The sequence below is a fragment of the Amaranthus tricolor genome, chromosome 1 (genome assembly GCF_026212465.1).
Source record: "Amaranthus tricolor cultivar Red isolate AtriRed21 chromosome 1, ASM2621246v1, whole genome shotgun sequence".
Lineage (NCBI taxonomy): Eukaryota > Viridiplantae > Streptophyta > Magnoliopsida > Caryophyllales > Amaranthaceae > Amaranthus > Amaranthus tricolor.
In genome coordinates, this window is record NC_080047.1 from 2,043,263 (window position 1) to 2,061,017 (window position 17,755).

Consider the following 17,755-nt stretch of genomic DNA (forward strand, 5'->3'; position numbering starts at 1 on the left):
TTTCGTTATATCCCCATATATATGAATATATAATCAAAAATGCTTTTATTACAATTCTCCAAAGATTAGTCATAGTTGTCTTCTTCAACATCACTATTTTTCACCGAACCTTAATTTTTTTAAAAAAAAATAAAAGAACCACAATTGCTTTTATTACCTTCCCCAAATAGTACATATTGTTGTCTTCTTCAACATCACTATTTTCCACCATTGATAAAGCTTTATTTAAAAAAAATCATAATCGAATTCAAGCATCATTTTTTCCATTGTTAGAAAATATTTTCAAGTTGTAGAAGGTGTGTATGTTCGATGGTTGAAGAAGGGAGATGAAAAAAATCTAATTTATTAATAAATGATGTTTTATTTTGCTTGGGAATAGGCAATTAATCAGAAAACTTTTCATCTTCAAAAAAAAAGCAGTTTTCTTCTCTTGGAAATGACACGTGCGTGGTTTTTTAAAAACAATATTTTTTTAAAATTAAGATATTTTCTAAATATAGTAAGTTGAGAATGTGGGCTGGAATCTTTTGAGAGACGTCTGTATTATAGACGGTCTCTCAAGAGAGCGCGTGAAACTTGAAAGGAGACATCAATGTTACACAAATTTATTTTGAACAGTTCAAAGTAGATCCTCTTTGGCTAATTAATACTCTATTTGTTTCTTTAAGTTTTTCAATTCTACAATGTAAACTCAAAAGAATAGATTGAATATATGATAAATTACCCATTGAGTTTCCATTGCTAACAACTTGAGAATCGTTTGATTTGTTTTGTTTTATATTTATTATTGATTATTGATGAGATCTTAGAGTTTGGGTTGATATTGCAATGATCGGGCTTGGACGTGTATGAGTCGGGTTGCCAATAAACCCTCAAGCACGTTGTAAAGTTTGTCTGCTTTAATGGGATTATTTTATATTGTTAGTTAAATGTACATGTTGAATTGTGGGAAAATATGTGTGAATTATAATGAATATAAAAATATTAAAATAAATTTAATGGAAGATTTTTGGAGAATATAAGCATTATTAAAATGAGAATGAATAATGTTATTTTTGTCTAAAATTTATAATATGAATAGAAAGATTCACTATAAAGATTATGAAAGAAACACCCTAAAATGACCAATAGAAAATTTCAAGGAACAGAGAGAGTATTTACTAATCACTTTCAACATTTACTAATCAGTTTTAATTTGTATTTCAATGTCAATCTATAAGTTAAAACATAATCAAGTGTGTTTTTATTTGATTCGTCTAAATGTTAATTTTATTAATATTAATTTTTAAAAAAAATTAAATATATACAATCAGAGATATTATTAAAAATTAAATATTTTTAAGGAAAAATTACCTAAATAGTCTAACATTTTCATGATTTTTCTATAATAATCCTACCTTGATGACCTTGTATAGTAGGTAATTTTGCCAAAAAATTAATCTGAAAATTAATGTAAAATTAGAAAAAAAATTTAAAAATTTACATAAAAAATCTGAATAATAAAACAATTCAGAATTAAAATTCTTACATTTTTTCGTTATTATCCATTTTCAAAAATATAAATAAAATTTTTTATAGCAAGTCATCTAATTACTGAATTTACTCTAGTCAAATACTCCCTAAAATTAGGATTAATCATGTTAATGAATAGGTAAAATTATTGTTAGAAAAATCAACTTGAAATATTCTAGATATATGGGCAATAAATTGAGCTTCGCAAGCGATCTACCTAGGGTAGGTCCATTTCACATTGCTTTCCCTAAATAGCCATTGACTGTTTGACACCAAATTTCAGCAGTATAATTTCACTCCGACGTGGTGCGTTTGAATGCGATTATGTCAAAACAACCAACAAATACAAGTACTACAATACTCTTCCACTAGAGGTGATCAAACACCGGGCCGGGCCAAAAAGTTCTTGCCCAAACCCGGGCTTGCGGGCTTTTGCGTGCCTATGTTATATATTATTTATATATATTATGTAAAATTTAAATAACTTTATAATTTTTAAATTTTTATGTAAAATTTATTTATCCAATCTAAAAGGTACTATTATGAAGTATTGAAAATCTAAAGAGATTGAAGCAGCCAATATAAATGACAAACTCATGGTCCCTGCCTCCCTCCTGCTGCTTGCAGTGTTGTACCAAACAATTTCTTCTATTTTTTTATTTTAAATTAATTTTAAGATAACCATGATTATTTCACCATAACTTAAAGCACTCATCAATAATGCTTTAAATTAAAAACTCTCATTTTTTTATTTAATAATTTCTAATCAATCACCGTGATTTGTAAATAACCAAAAAAATAAAAATATAAAACTAAAATAAATAAAACCAAAAAAGACAAAGAAATTCACAAAACTACAAATACAATTGTTGCATATTATACATAATTTAAAACACAAATTAAAAATAATTGAAATAATCAAATACAATTGTTACATATTATACATAATATAAAACAAATTTAAAATGCAAATCATGAACACACACTTTTTCGGGCCGGGCCTGCCCGCGGACCAAACACCAAATCCCAAATCCGTCCCAAAAAAATCGGGCCACTTATTTTCTATCCAAACCCGCCCATCGGGCCATATTTTGACATCCAAACCCTCATTTTTTCGGGGCGGGTTGGACTGGGCCGCCCATGATCACCTCTATCTTCCACTCCCCCCTTAAGTTTCCTTGTCTCTTTTTTGTGATTTCCCTTTTTTTCGTCATTAAATTAAATACTGTTTATTCTCCATTGTTAAATCATAGCAATAAGGATTTGATCAAAAACCGTCCTCAAAATTTTATCAAAAAATGGGTATAAAGAGACCAAGAAGTGGACATGATAAAGCAATTGTGAATGTTTGGCAAAGGGAAGTTGGCCTACTCTCTACTAGAAATTTCGCTCATCGTCTTGTTGCTTCTGAGGTTATTTCTCAAACCCTAATTTTTTTATTTTCTTTAATTTTATTTTTCCTCTTGCAAGCTATAATCTTTTTAGGGTTTCTGATTTTTCCTTTATATGTTATGGTTATTTTGGTTGTTAAATTTTGTTGATCTTCAATTTGATTAGTTTTTTGATTGCTGATGGTGATTTCTATTGATGTGTGTAGTAATCGTTTTGCATTGTTGTATTTAATTGGCGATGATATTGTGATACATTTGGTGTAGTAAATGCGTAATTTTCAATGAAATTGTAAATTGCATCGACACTAAGGTAGATTATTGGGTGTATTTTTTTGGATCACCAATACTGGATCTCAAACAAAATTATTATAGACATAATGTAGTAACAATGAAAAGAATTTGTGGCTACATATGCCGAAACTTGATATTAAATAAGGTGTTGCGGAAAATTGTATTAAAACAATATTTTCCTCCATACCTGTGCTTTGGATCAATTAAGAATGAAATTTACTTTTGAGTTAAAAGAGAGCAAGTTTTTTCTTGTTGTGAAGATTGTTGGTTTTGCGCCAAATTGATGATCTCTTAACTTAAGTTTATGAGCATAGAATTGAAGGTCAAGACTTGTGATGAAGAGAACTAGTGAAGCATAATTGCATGAAGTCCAAATAACTTAATGTATAGCGTATGTCTCAATTTAACTAGAAACTTAGATTGGTTTTGATAAAAACTTTAAGAAAAAAGGGGTGGTTGAAGAACTCAGGGACTCACGTGGAATTTTTGGAGAATAAAAAATGGTTGAAGAACTCGTAAGGAGGTGCCGAGGTGGAGTTATGGAATGTCAAAGGTCAGTGCAAGTAAGTGAGAGTGTGATAGTGTATGGAAGTACCTAGTCACAATTTACTTAAATAATCTTTCACAATTTACTTAAATAATCTTTCACAAGGCTTAATAGGGTACAAAACTTTCGAAAAGAAAAGGTTTGAGGAACTAAAGAATAAGTTTGTACAAAAATCAAGCGATAGAATGCAAGGACTTGTAAGTATGATAGGACACTAAATGAGAAATGACCATCTTCTAGGAGAGGTATTGGGATTTGGGAGCGAAATTGAAAGGTATTGACTAGGTGAATGCATCAAGGATGAAAAGGAAGGTTTCTATGGGCATGAGCTGCATTAACTGTTAAAAGAGGTAGAAACTGCCGTGAGGGTTTTCTAACAAGTGTGTTTCTTTGCTCGTTTAAAGTTCCCACCTTGACTTCTTATTCATGTCATGATGAAAGATGTTGAAAGAGGTTTGTGTCACAGGAAAAGCAGAAGGGTGATAGGAACAAACACAAAACTGGAGGAAAATATTTTGTTTAGTTTTGTTATAACAAAGGAAACATCCAAAGTTACTTTGTTATAGGGTTTTTTGTTACTAATTGTAAAAAGAATGAAGTAGGATACTTGTATTCTAGATAGCTATTTATTTTGCACGTATATTCATAATGAAAGTTATACCCTTTAATATTTCTAATGAAGTGCAATACATAATATTAATATTTACCTTTTAAGACCATAGGGCAAAAACAAGGCCACATTATATCGTTTTGCTCAGATCAAACTGATACCATCCTTATCGCTCAGGTATTAGAAATTAGGATTTAGGCCGATTTAAGGGATACTATATAATCACAGTTGCAACAAAAATCTCTTTTTTTGCACTATGTTTAAGACGGTGAAGCGCCATAGATAAAGCAAAAATTAAGGCAAGTTGTATACTTTATAGAGATAATTGTTAGGGCAGTCAAAAATGAAGAAAGGGATGCCCATGTGATGTGGGGAGAATTGATAGGAAGAAGGTGAAACCAAAAAACAAATTGTCCTAGAGTGATGTTGTAATTTCCATCAAAGGGACTATTTGTAAGTTGAAATAATGAGGAAGTATTTCAGAAGTGGTACAAACCTCTATAATTGGGCAGTTAAGGAGAAACCACAAAGGGATTGTTTGCAGTCAAGAATTAACCAAAAATAACCTCTTTCTTATTAGTATTACAAGGTGAGATCCATTTTACATTGGGGTAATGGCATGTTTTCGTAAATATACTTGAAAGTGGATAGTTTAAATGTGGTGAGATTGCTGAAGAAGCGTTCACTTCTGATATTTGACTTCCTCATGGATAATTTGGAACACTTTTTTTCTGCTTTTTTACGAACACGCGCACGATGACTATCTTAGGGGAACGCGTTGGTGCTTGGTATTTTTCAATGATATTATTTTATAAACCAATATAGTATAACAATGACAAGCTAGAAGTTTGAAGTGAAATCTGCCTGCCAGAGCCTCACAACACTAATTAGATACTCAGCTTAATGCAATTGAGGTGAGTATACACTGTATCATGCTGATCGGAATAATTCGAGGAGTCTTGTGACTTTCTATTTGATTAAAAAATGTTTCTCATAATGGAGATTTTTAATCCTATCGTCTTCATGCTATGTATCACAGTCTCAATATTTTATATAATTGAAATTTTTGGCGATTTGGGCAACCCAAGCCTATAAACTAATAGCAGCGGAGATGAGGCTGCTTTATTAGTTCTGCTGCCATTCACCCTTACCTAAAGAAATGAGGTTAAGAATGAAATGATAATTGATATGGTGGGGACTGGGGGTGACATCTGATACAAATTGGTTGATCATGTGTAGAGGATACCTGAATACTTTGGTAAGAAAACATGAAAATGCTGTTTTAAGGGTTTATAAGAAAGAAGATATTGACCGAGGAAGGATTAGAATGAGTAATGCCATTGTTAAATGTTTCGTGATTCGATTTTTAGTACATGGTGCTAAAATGTTAATTAGTTGCGGCACTAGCTAGTTATAACAATTGTTGATCCAAGAATTTGGATGAGGCCATATGGTACAATTAATTTGTTTCCCTTTGCCACTCTCTTCCTGATTAAGTGGATCATAGAAGAGCCACTTATTTTTTTAACGCTGATGAGATGTTTTCTATTTTAGTAAACATCAAGGGATGAACTTTATCGACATTGTATTAGTGGAATAATCAGTTAGGGCAGGGAATATTCTTCCCGTTATGGTTTTGTTAAAAAATTTGTTAAGCCAGGGCCCAGCATTTTCAACCATCTTGATTCTGGACAATGGAGAGTGAGGAGAGAAGCCAAAGGAGATACGGGACAGGTGTAGGGCAGGGGTAGGGGGAAAACAGAACCCAAGTGTAGCTAACTATTCGGAATCCAAAGTTTCGTCAGTATATGTATCAGAATTATTCCTCCACTACTTATCATGCTCTTCCTTCCTTGTTTCTTGTGAGTTGTGAGCCATGAGCAATAGAGACATGAACTGTATGTGGTTGAGTTTTGTGTGAAAGTTTCCTTACTGCATTTTGATGTATGTCATTTATGCGTGTTGGCTGGATTTGTGTATGCGTATGGAATATGGAAGTTTGATTTATGAATATGTATTCCTAGTCAGATCAGCTGCATTGAAACTATTATCTTTTTTCAGGATCTTGTTCTCAAGTTTGATATTTTGAGGAAGTTGGAGAAGCATAGAGGCTGTGTAAATACAGTAAGCTTCAATGAGTCTGGTGATATTCTCGTGTCTGGCTCTGATGACAGGAAAGTTATACTATGGGATTGGGAAATTGGACATGCTAAACTCTCATTTCATTCCGGTCATGTTCATAATGTTTTTCAGGCAAAATTTATGCCTTACAGTTACAGTGATGACTGTAGCTTGGTAACTTGTGCAGCAGATGGCCAGGTATTTCCATGGGAGTTGTTTGTGATTATTATTTTGGAGAGTTGTATAACGGTTAGTTATGTATAAAAGTTGTTGACCAAGCTAATAAGGCGTTTTTTCTCAAATCAAGAAATTTATGTTTGATAAGGAATAGGTTAAAATTTTTACAAGTAAACATTAGTGTGAATCAGTTTCATTCATTGAAATAAGTTAGTTTTGTTTGGGGAACATCAATTTGGTCGGTAGTTTCAGTTCGGCAAAATTCAAGAAATGAGAACAGAGCTTAAGTTCTGTTTATGGCCTGTTTCTAAGCAATCAGTATGCAATGAAGTTAATAACCTTGTTCCTAAATTTAATAGTCCACTGATGTCTTTTGGGGTATTTTTCTACTCTCCGTATTTTTCCCAATCTCCCTACTCATTTGATCGGCATAGTTTAATTTTGTTCTATTGCAATAAATCCATGCTTACAGGTGAGACATGCACAAATTTCAGAAGGTGGCCGTGTGGAGACTTTTTTGCTTGGCACTCATGAAAGTCAAGCTCATAAGTTGGTAATTGAGCCTGGAAGTCCTCACATCTTTTATAGTTGCGGTGAAGATGCGTTGGTTCAGCATGTAATTTTCTCCGTGTCTTTATTTTCATTCTTTTCAGGAGATAATTTAAGATCTATTGCACTTTTGAATATGTATACTATCCTAACAAAAAATAATGATATGTGTACTATCTTCTGTTTCTTTTTTACACCTGTCTCAAAAAGATTTTCATAAAATAGTGAGTTGTAGCTATTACAAAGAAATGGAGGATATTATTATACCAATAACTTCTATTTTTGACTCTTAATTAGCATACCTCTGGTGATGTGGAATTTGAATTTTGTGTTCTACACACGCCAACATACTTTACAGTCATCATCTTTTTTTTTTTGGCAATTAAAAGGAATATATCAACTCCAAAATACCATTTTACAACCAAGGTTATAAAACGGACAAAAACACCCCCTAAACACGAAAAGGAGGCACCAACAAGGTCATCTTCTATTAGATAGTGCTTGTATACCTATTGAATTTTTACTCACATTACGATGTTTCATGCAGTTTGATCTAAGAACTAAAGATGCTACAAAACTTTTTACATGTCGTTCAACTCCTGAACGGAGGTATGGCATACGGCTAAAAGTGAGTTTGAATGCTATCGCAATCGATCCCAGAAGTCCTAATCTGTTTGGGGTTGGAGGGTCTGATGAGTTTGCTCGTGTTTATGATATCCGGAAATGTAAGGAAGATGGCTTAACTGCTTCAGATCAACCTATAAACTACTACTGCCCTGTACAGTTACTTGGTGATAACAGTCTAAACATAACAGGTTTGGCATTTTCTGACCAAAGTGAGCTTCTTGTATCCTATAGTGACGAGCATATATACCTCTTCAGTAAATATATGGGATGGGGACAAAATCCTGTTTCATCATCTCCTTTGTCAACAAGTAGTGATTTCGATGAATTTGGATATGATAATGCTACTGAGGCATCTAAATCTGTCTTGGATACAGAAATAAAATCTGTTCCTCAAGTGTACAAGGGTCACCTTAATCAAGTCACAATCAAGGGTGTAAGTTTCTTTGGGCCTAAAAGTGAATATGTAGTTAGTGGATCTGATTGTGGTCGGATATTTATCTGGAGAAAGAAAGATGGAGTGCTCATCCGCGTGATGGAAGCTGATAAAGAAGTTGTTAACTGCATTGAGGCACATCCTCATACTGCTGTTCTTGCGAGTAGTGGAATTGAGAATGATGTCAAGATATGGACTCCAAAGGCAGAAAAGAGAGCTACTTTGCCTGCCAACATTAATGAGGTATTCCCTCTTCTGGAGTCTTTTTTATAAACTAGCAATTCATATATATGCATTAGTTTCTACTTTAGGGCTTTAGAAATGAATCGATCTTAAAATGTTGTCACTTGACACCGCCTGTCAATACGAAATAACTTTGTGCTGCTTTATAGCTGCACGCATCGAATGTGACCTAAGAAAGATATCTGGCTCGTATCTTTTTTTTTGTTCTTTCAGTAAATATTATCCATTTATTGTTCGTCATCTGCCTGGTAATTGACCTATCATCAATCTATTTTTTATCGTTCTTTTTGCCTTTTATTTTCTCACATCGTCATCTGCCTGCGTTTGATGTTATTTCTAACTTTTCAATTGTTATCATTAGCCTGGACTGTGTATATTGATCTGTGGTTTGCTTTTAATTGATAACTCTTATGGAGCCTTTTTGTTGCTCCAATTAAGGTTGTATACAAAGTACACAAGATAGAGTAAAAGTGGTAGGGCTATCCAAATATAGAAATAGGGAAATTTCATTAAGACGGACTAAAATAAAAAATGAGGCAAATTGAGTGGGAGAGAGAAGTATATATTTATTCTTATAGCTATAAAAAAAAAGTCATGTTATTTTTTCATTAAAAGTGGTGGGTCATATTAAAAAATAGAAATAGGGAAATTTTATTGGGAAGGACCGATTGAGTGGGACAAACAAGTATATATTTAATCTTATAGCTATAATATATCATGTAGTTTTCCGTTAAATTTTTTTAAAAAATTCTTATTGCATTGAGCCAAAAACAGATTTTCAATTAAAAATTGTGGATCATTGACTAAGATAATAAAGATTAACGAAAAAGAAGTTGATTTTAACTTGAAAGTATCCATATAAAACTCAAAAAATCACCAAATTAAACGCGTCTATGTACAAATGACCCTGATAGGCTGATACATTGTTCCAGCAAAAGCCTCTTTGGAGGCAATCGTATCTTTGATGTTTTACCCATTTCTAGGTTGCTTTACTTTTATAGTTATAGGCTTGTTATGTCAGATAAGTACCGGAGGTGCTTACTTATATATACATTGTTTTCTGTAAAGGTTCTGATAAGTGCTCCAACTTTTCTCTTTGAGTCTGATGACTCCGAATTTGATGAGGATGACGACTTGTATACCGATTCTTACGATGACGACTTATATGATGACGTAGATGAAGTCTATGGTTATGATGACGATGGAGATGGAGATTACATCGATGATGATAACAATGATGATGACATTGATGATGATAACAATGAAGATGAAGATGATATCGATGATGATAACAATTAAGATGAAGATGAAGATGGCAACAATGAAGATTGCAGATAATTTTGGATGATATCAAAACTAAAAACGATGATGATTTTAATGAAGATGATACCAAAACTAACAAATAATTTTTGATCCATTTCCAGTGGAGGCCGAGGCAAAGGCGCTGGATGTATATGTCTTCAGCTCAGGAGCTGCTTTTGAACTTCTTTACTCAGGAAAACCGTCTATCAAATCTGGAGCGCAACAGTGATAATTCTGGTTCAAGACATGATCTCCTCGAGTTTATGTTACTCAGAAGGCACGACGATTATCCTTCCGATGATGAAGGAGATGACCTCAGCGGCCCTGAGGATTTTTTCAGCTGATTATACTATTATTCTTAGATTTTATTGGGAGAGTCTGAGCCTTAAAATTGTATATATGGTCTTGGTGAATATTTGTGAATCATCTAAAGTATCGAAGATTTTTCTTACCATGAACATGATCAATTTCTGGGAGCATTATCTTCAGCTTTTGTTCTTGTCATCGTCTAATCTTTATATAGCTTTGTTTTTTCTTGTTCAGGTTCGCATATGTCAAACTTTCTCGCTTTGCATTTATTATTTACTTCCTCTGCTTTTTAAAACTTGTAACATGTTTTTTTAATTACAAGATAGACGGTGGAAAAAGGACTAAATAAGAGTTGAGCCTAGAATTTTTTTAGAAAAATCATTTATTATTTACTTCCTCTGCTTTTTAAAACTTGTAACATGTTTTTTTAATTACAAGATAGACGGTGAAAAAATGACTAAATAAGAGTTGAGCCTAGGATTTTTTTAGAAAAATCGAGACAAAATTCGATTTTCCTTTAGAATTTAACCAATTTAGGTAATAGCTTTATTTCGGAATGTTGCTATTTTTCAAATTTTACAAAACTGGGAAATATTCCCATGTCGTATACATCCAAACCTTTAAAAGTCTACAATATTTCACTAATTTGTAAAAATTAGCTTATTAGTTTATAGTTGGTGGATAAGAAAAAAAAAACACCACTGAACGAATTAATTGGGTCAAATAAAAAAAGGAAATTTTATGTGGTGATTTGAATTTCGATTTTTTTACAAATGTTTTTAAATCCGCATGTTGACCTTTAGCTTTTAACTTTTCCATATGGTAAACAAAATGTTAAATATTTAGTTAAATTAAGTACTTATTTCTACCGTATTTTGAAATATGTGATCAATTAGAGTGATTACGATGTTTATTAATTAAAAAAATGTCATTACTTTGGTTAAAAAATAGCGTAAAGTTAACAAAAAAAATTCTCTTTTGTCTACTACACGGAAAAGTTAGAAGGTCAAGGTCACCACATTGATTTAAAAAAATGCTTGTGTACCAAAAGTTTGTTGTCATTTTTTACAAATGAATGTACTATTTTTGATTGTTAGAGGAAAACAACTCTAGGGTTGCATAAGCCATTTTTCTTAGCAGTATTGTATGTACAAACCCAGTGACGAGTGGCGACTACTTTCTTAGCAGCATTCTTTCCAGAAACACAATGATGAACATTATTATAATTTATCGAATGTTCCATCACTTGCAGCAAAAATAAACAGCGGCCAGCAGTAGTTTGATGAGTTAACAGCAGTCTGACATTTCGGAGATGATCGATTCAGGAAAAACCATGTTGAACGCAGGTCATCAACTGAATATTGTCGAGTCTATTACGAGTCCTCCAAGGCTTTATGCAGCCAAACCTCTGAAAAGATTCAAGGAACGGTAGATAGTGTATGACCGAAAATCTAAACTAAGGAATCAGACGATAAATCATCAGAAAGTCTTACCCACACGATTATTCAAGAATAATTTGATATTAACTTTGTTTTCGATGAGTTGAGCGTGATGTATCGACCGCTAAACTCAGACAGCGGAGGGATCAAAGAATTCATTCTTGTCATTAAACATTGCTGAGCGTCAATCTTTGCAATTAGTTTCTTGGGTATTCGAAAACAAGACCTTCTGCGACACTTCTTGCACGAGCATGTCCGAAAAGCTTGCTCACAATAGCAAGGGCAAAGTCGGTTGTAGTAGCGAGTCCCTTAGACGTAATAACCTTCCCATCAATCACTACTTTGGCATCATCAACCACGTCATTTTTTAGCTTGTCCGATATAGAGGGGTGAGCAGTTATTATCTTGCCCTATTTAACATCAGAAGGTTGAGTCAAGCAATAATCCCTTTTCTCCTTTAACTCTCTTTCGGGTTCCAATTATTATCATATTATCCATTTAACGACAAGAAAAGGATACAAACAGATCAGAAAGAACATTACCTTGAGTAACCCTTGTTTCTGCAGGACGCCCAGAGAGGAAGATATTGCTCCATAAATTCTATTACCAGATTCATGTTCTTTAAGTAGCTTCTTAAGAGCCTTCGACTTACTTAGCCGCTTAGCTCCATTGAAGCCACCCTAAAAATACACATAAAAACGTTCTATCAGAAACCAGGTAAAAATCACACGATCCTGAACTTACAGTAGAAATGACATATAAGCCAATGTCACAGAGGAGGTTCCGAGCATGTTCAACATGTTCGACCGCACAAGGTCCCACAAAATAAGAGGCCTCAATATTTGATTACGTAGTATATGTTAAGTTTTAAAGATACAAAAATTGTTAGAAAAATATTATAATTTTTTAAATTTCACAGGTCCTTCAAAGAATTTGTCAATTTTTGCTTTGCCCCTGCAATGTCATCAGACCATTCTACCATCACCCCACACAAACACAAATAAAACAATAATAGAGTACTTCATATGTCCCTGAGATTGTGTTATCTTCATTGAATTGTTGAGCTCCCTTTGCATATGGACTGTTCGACAACTGTGATTGATATTAAATTCATTTTCTAAACCCAATACAAGATACTCAACAGGAATTAGACAATCTTTTGGTAAGAGTAAGAATTGAAGGCGTGTATCTCCTAGACATGCAAGTATCAAGACAACAATGATCTCACCGGAAGAATAATCAAATCATAAATGGACTCGGCAGCTACATCAATCAACTTGTCTGTAATAATTTTTGTTCCATGAGATGCTAAAATTTTCTGGGACTTCTCAACTGATGCAACTACGGCATTAACTTTCGCTCTTCTAAGGATGTCAACTATCGTAACAACCTCTACCTCATCACATCCATTCGCCACAGGAATGAGCACCTACATCAAAGAATTGTGAACACGATAATCAGTGGATCATTCCTAGGCAAACAGAGATGACTCATTTAGTTAAAAAAGTGAATTTTACTCAATAATTCCATCAGTAGTTATAAGAGGACCGTCTTTCGGTGAGACGACCTCAAAAACAAGAAGTATAAATGCTAATACTCTGTATTATTGGGCTATTTAACCCATGTATGAGGCGTGTCTCACGGTGAGACCGTTTCATACAAGAATTTGTGTAGTTATAATTGATGTTTCACGGGTGAGGCGTTTACAACTAGATAGCAGAGATGATGTGGAAACCTACACTTTCTTCTCTTCTCTTTCAGGGAAAAGAAGTCCCCTCAGTGCTTCCAAGCCTTCCGTTAGATGACATGCATCTGATGAACATTTAGTGTCTAATAATCCTAAATATATAATCACCAAGTACTACAAATAGCAGTAGGACAATATATATTAAAATACAAGGTCCAAAAGGAGTTCAAAGGATAGGACAAAAGAAAAATTGAAAAACCGAGTCAGCAAGAAAAGCCGACTCGGCTTCCCTAGTTTCGGGCCTAAAGCTGAGTCGGCTTAGGTTCTGGAAAAAACATTTTGTCCAGCAGGTAAAGCCGAGTCGGCTTTCTAGGGAATGGAGCAAAAGCCGACTCGGCTTTTTCTTCTGAGATGACCGTTGTGTCTTTACGTTTTCTTTGAGTTAATTGCATTGGATTCCTTCACTTATTCCATATCTTTTCTGATGTTACAAAGGAGTAATTGGGAGCAATAATGCTCATGAATACCTTGGTTAATAGTATTGATTGGAGGTTATTGAGGGTGATCTCAATTGGCAATTTATTGTGCCATGTTTGCTATACTTGAAGTAGTATAAATAGGGGCTTGGCGAAGGATGGAAACTACACCAATTTTCTGAATTCTCATTCTTGCTCTTTCTCTTTCACTTGTGTTCTTTCAAGAGAGTAATTAACTTTTGTTAGAACTTCCAAAGCTTATAATTCACCAAACATTTGTTGTTAAGTGACATACCCTAAGTACTAAGGGTGTGTTGTGTTGTTTGTATCTCGTTGTGAATTTCCAAATCAAAAACCCAAGTACCTTTGTGGGGGAAAAATAACAAAAAGAAAGTGATTACACACCTACAACAAGTACCAAGTTTCCGGGTAATGGTTGTCGTTACAAAGATAATCTTCAAATTTATTCTTAGTGTATTTTGTAAGTTTTATTTTAGCAATCAACAAAGGGAAAATACAAATTCTCAATTGTAATTTGTATTTTGCATTATTAGTTTATAATAGCATCACTGTGGAAGAATTGAGATTCAGTATGGTATATTGGTACAGGAAATTACACCAAGTAGAAACATATCATGTAATTGGTAAAAAAAAATGCAGCAAAAACTGGGCTATGTCCGGCAAAACCTAAAATGTTCCTTTTTCTCCGCTATCATATTGGTAGTGGAAGTTGTTGTGGAATGGTTCACCAAATTGCACATAAGGTAACAAACAATTTGAAGGTTCCTCAACTGGGGCTAAGTCTGGCAAAACCTAAAATGTTCCTTTTATGGGCTGATCTTCACTCGGTAGCTGAATTAAATAGAAGGTTGAATAATACTTACATGAGGAGAGTGATCCAGTGACCAATCCACTTCATTGAGCTCTTTTTTGGCCTGATCTTCACTCAGTAGCTGAATAGTGAGTGCAGAAATATACGGATTATTGATACACTTCTTTAGGCAAGTAAAAATGTAGTTAAAGAATATATACTATCATAAAGATAAATCTAGTCTTAATTTGAAGGTCACTTACATTATGTTTGAATAGGAGGAAACAGAGGGAAAGGAAGGGATTGCATTTCCCACACTTGGATACCAACAGGGAAAGGGAGGGAAAAGGAGGGACAGGAATTGGAAGGACGAATTCCTTCACATTTTCAACAAAACAAAGCTTCCCAACATTGGAAAATTTTGAAAGGAAACACCAATCTCTCCTTCCCTTACTTTCCTTCTAAAAATGTTATCCAAACATAATGTAAAGGATCTCAAACCATAGGAGTAGATATCACTGCATCTTGACATTAATAACAAATGATATGAAATAGAATGGTTCGTATTGCATTTGATTTGTTCATCTGATCAGTAAAGGGTATACATTTTGTAGGACAACTATGACCAATGGCAACTCATTTATAACTTATCTGCTATGATAATATACAATTCAGGATATCAAATCTCTGCATAGGCTATGTTGCATGGGATTTCATGGAAAAGGAATTATTAACGCAAGGTTGTCGACAAAATTGTTTTTTTATGCATCATCTTGCAAAATTGCGGACTCCTTCCTTTTATATTCCCAATTTCCTGTTATCTCTGCCCTTCTCATATACCACAACATATGCTTAGATAATAGTAAGACATACGAAAAGTTCCATTTTCAAATTCAATTGAGGTAAAATATGCATGGATGAAGTCAAGACAGGTTACAAACTCAATAAAGAAAAAAGTTATAACGAATATATGATCAAAAGAACGATTCAGATTCTCCATACGGTGCAAAATATACCCACTAGCTTACCAGCATATCTTTGACATTCTCGGCAGCAGACTCCCCAAACAATTGCTCAACCAGTGACAGAGCAAATTCAAAAGTAGTTCCTGGGCCACGACTTGTTGTCAGCTCTCCACAAACTTGGATGTTGGATTTGACAGCCCAAAATGTGGAAAGTTTGTCCATGAAAGCAGGGTGACCAGTGATCTTGTTGTGAAAGTTCACGAAAAGTTAACAGATTAATACTTCTATAACCTTATATATGACCCTATACTCCTAAAATAATGCAAGACATAAAATTGAGGATAGTGCAAATGAATACCTTCTTTCTCCTTAATAGTCCCCATGGCCGGAGTGTAACAGCAGGAGCAGCACATATAGCACCATATAACCTTTTCTCCTCCGCATGTTTGCTAGCAATATTGCGAAGGATTTCACTGTCTCTCAGCCGAGCAGAACCAGGCATGCCTCCCTGCATCATGTAAGTCAATCTCTATGATTCATAATCTAATAACCAATAGAGCGTAAAAAAATATCTTGGGGATTCAACTATCATAAACTTTTGGTTTAGTTGGTTCTTTGACAAGGTATCAGAAGTCAATCTGACTGAAGGTCACGAGTTCGAATCTCATCCACACCTCATTTCAAATGGAATATTTAACACCGGTTGCCAGTTTTGGAGACTCATAAAATGATAAAACGTAAAATGACAAAAGAAGCAAATGTGTCCTTAATCAGAGACAATAGCTTAAGCCTCCAATAATCACGCACTCACGATATACATAAACTTGTTTTAACTAATATGTCTAAAATAATAAGACATTCTCCAATTGAATAGAATGCTATTAGGAATCACTAAGACTTCAAAAAGGGTTTTGCAGCACACTCCGTTTCTACCTTTTTTGTAATGTAATGCTCTCTGCTTAAATCACAACTAAAAACTAATGAGGACGGCTAAACGAATAAGCACGAAAGAACTAACCGGAAAGGCTATAAGATCAAATATCTCATCAGTGCAAGAGTTGATTAAGGTATCAGCAACAAGCTTCACACCACCAGAAGCCTCCACTTCAAGCTGTAGTTCAACAGAAGCAATAGTTACATAAGCGCCAGCTTGGCGCAGAACACGCACCAATATTACAGCTTCCATTTCTTCTGTTCCATAACCAATAGGAACTAAAACCTGTTCAACATAAACAAAAACTCAAATCAAGCACTTTGCAAAAAAAAAGATGAAACAATCCATCTTTTTCTATCATCATAGCAATCAAACCCATTACAATTTTGAAACAAAAGAATAATACTTTCCCATCCTCTTGAAATTTGCTAAATTTTCACTAAATTTGCTATATTTTCTTAACTAAAACATCTCATAAAATTTGCTACAATCCCATTTTCCCAAACAACCTCAATTTCGTTCATTAATTCTTATCCACGTAATCTCTCATTTCATTCAATCCATACAATTCAAATTTTTGTTTTTTACTGCAAGTCCAAACCAAAGGCAAGTAATACAATTCGAGGTCAACTATTTAGGGCTTAGTCATCTGATGCTGAGCATAACAAGAAAGAAGAACCACCCTTTTGTTTATAATATCAACGAAATCAACTTTTATACCCATCAATATATAATTCCTCAAATTACAAGTATCTAAGCACAACTAATAAAGGAAAAAAGTACCTTTTTAGGAGTAGATGCACTTGAAGCTGGATTATCTGTAGCTATTACTTCAGTTGCAGCAGCAGCAGCCACAGTTACTCTTATTGGACTTCTTTTGAAAGTGGGCAATCCTCGAAATGGCACAGAAAAGGGTGAAGAAAGACAAGGAAGAAGACTAGCTGAATACTTCTTTCGAGTGGTGTGGGAATTGAAATTTACATGACCAAAATAACATGACTTTGTAGCCAATACAGATGATAAACTCTCCATTAAGGTGTAGTAGCAATTTTCTGCTGGCTTTTAGTGTTCAACAAAGTATGAAATTGCTTTAAGATGTTCAGTGTATAAGCACAGAAAATAGTTAGCTAGAAAGTTCTGTTAAGCAATTCCTCGAACACTTGGAGTGTATGGAGTGTACTTCCCAATTCCCATGACTATACAAACAGACTATAATTAAAAGAGAAAACAATAGCGAGAGATGTTTTTTGAGAGACTATTTTAATGGGTCGATTTAATATATATTTTTAAAAAAATTATAAGTAGGTATTAAAAATGATGTAAGTAGGCAT

At 33.9% G+C, this 17,755-nt stretch overlaps 2 protein-coding genes across 6 annotated transcripts; one reads left to right on the top strand and one right to left on the bottom strand.

The window, feature by feature from the left end:
- The first annotated feature begins 2,646 nt into the window (after window positions 1-2,646).
- LOC130798396 (uncharacterized) lies at window positions 2,647-10,345 on the top strand. Of its 3 annotated transcripts, none has more exons than XM_057661356.1 (5): window positions 2,647-2,924; window positions 6,413-6,670; window positions 7,122-7,265; window positions 7,746-8,501; window positions 9,570-10,345. In XM_057661356.1, exons 1-5 carry the CDS (start codon window positions 2,811-2,813, stop codon window positions 9,798-9,800), a joined length of 1,503 nt encoding a protein of 500 aa, XP_057517339.1. In that variant the 5' UTR covers window positions 2,647-2,810; the 3' UTR covers window positions 9,801-10,345. The 3 variants fall into 3 exon arrangements, with proteins under 3 accessions (XP_057517339.1, XP_057517355.1, XP_057517347.1); XM_057661372.1 differs by having other exon boundaries at window positions 9,679-10,345; XM_057661364.1 differs by having other exon boundaries at window positions 9,926-10,345.
- A 787-nt stretch (window positions 10,346-11,132) lies between these two features.
- Window positions 11,133-17,743, bottom strand: LOC130798414 (protein DJ-1 homolog C). Of its 3 annotated transcripts, XR_009039050.1 has the most exons (9): window positions 17,208-17,743; window positions 16,509-16,709; window positions 15,849-15,998; window positions 15,554-15,733; window positions 14,599-14,667; window positions 12,780-12,980; window positions 12,094-12,231; window positions 11,606-11,961; window positions 11,133-11,520 (listed from the first exon to the last, which is right to left on the bottom strand). XR_009039050.1 is itself a non-coding variant. In XM_057661387.1 (8 exons), exons 1-8 carry the CDS (start codon window positions 17,454-17,456, stop codon window positions 11,749-11,751), a joined length of 1,401 nt encoding a protein of 466 aa, XP_057517370.1. In that variant the 5' UTR covers window positions 17,457-17,743; the 3' UTR covers window positions 11,133-11,748. The 3 variants fall into 3 exon arrangements, 1 of the variants encoding a protein (XP_057517370.1); XR_009039051.1 differs by lacking the exon at window positions 14,599-14,667 and having other exon boundaries at window positions 17,208-17,684; XM_057661387.1 differs by having other exon boundaries at window positions 11,133-11,961.
- Window positions 17,744-17,755: the final 12 nt, after the last annotated feature.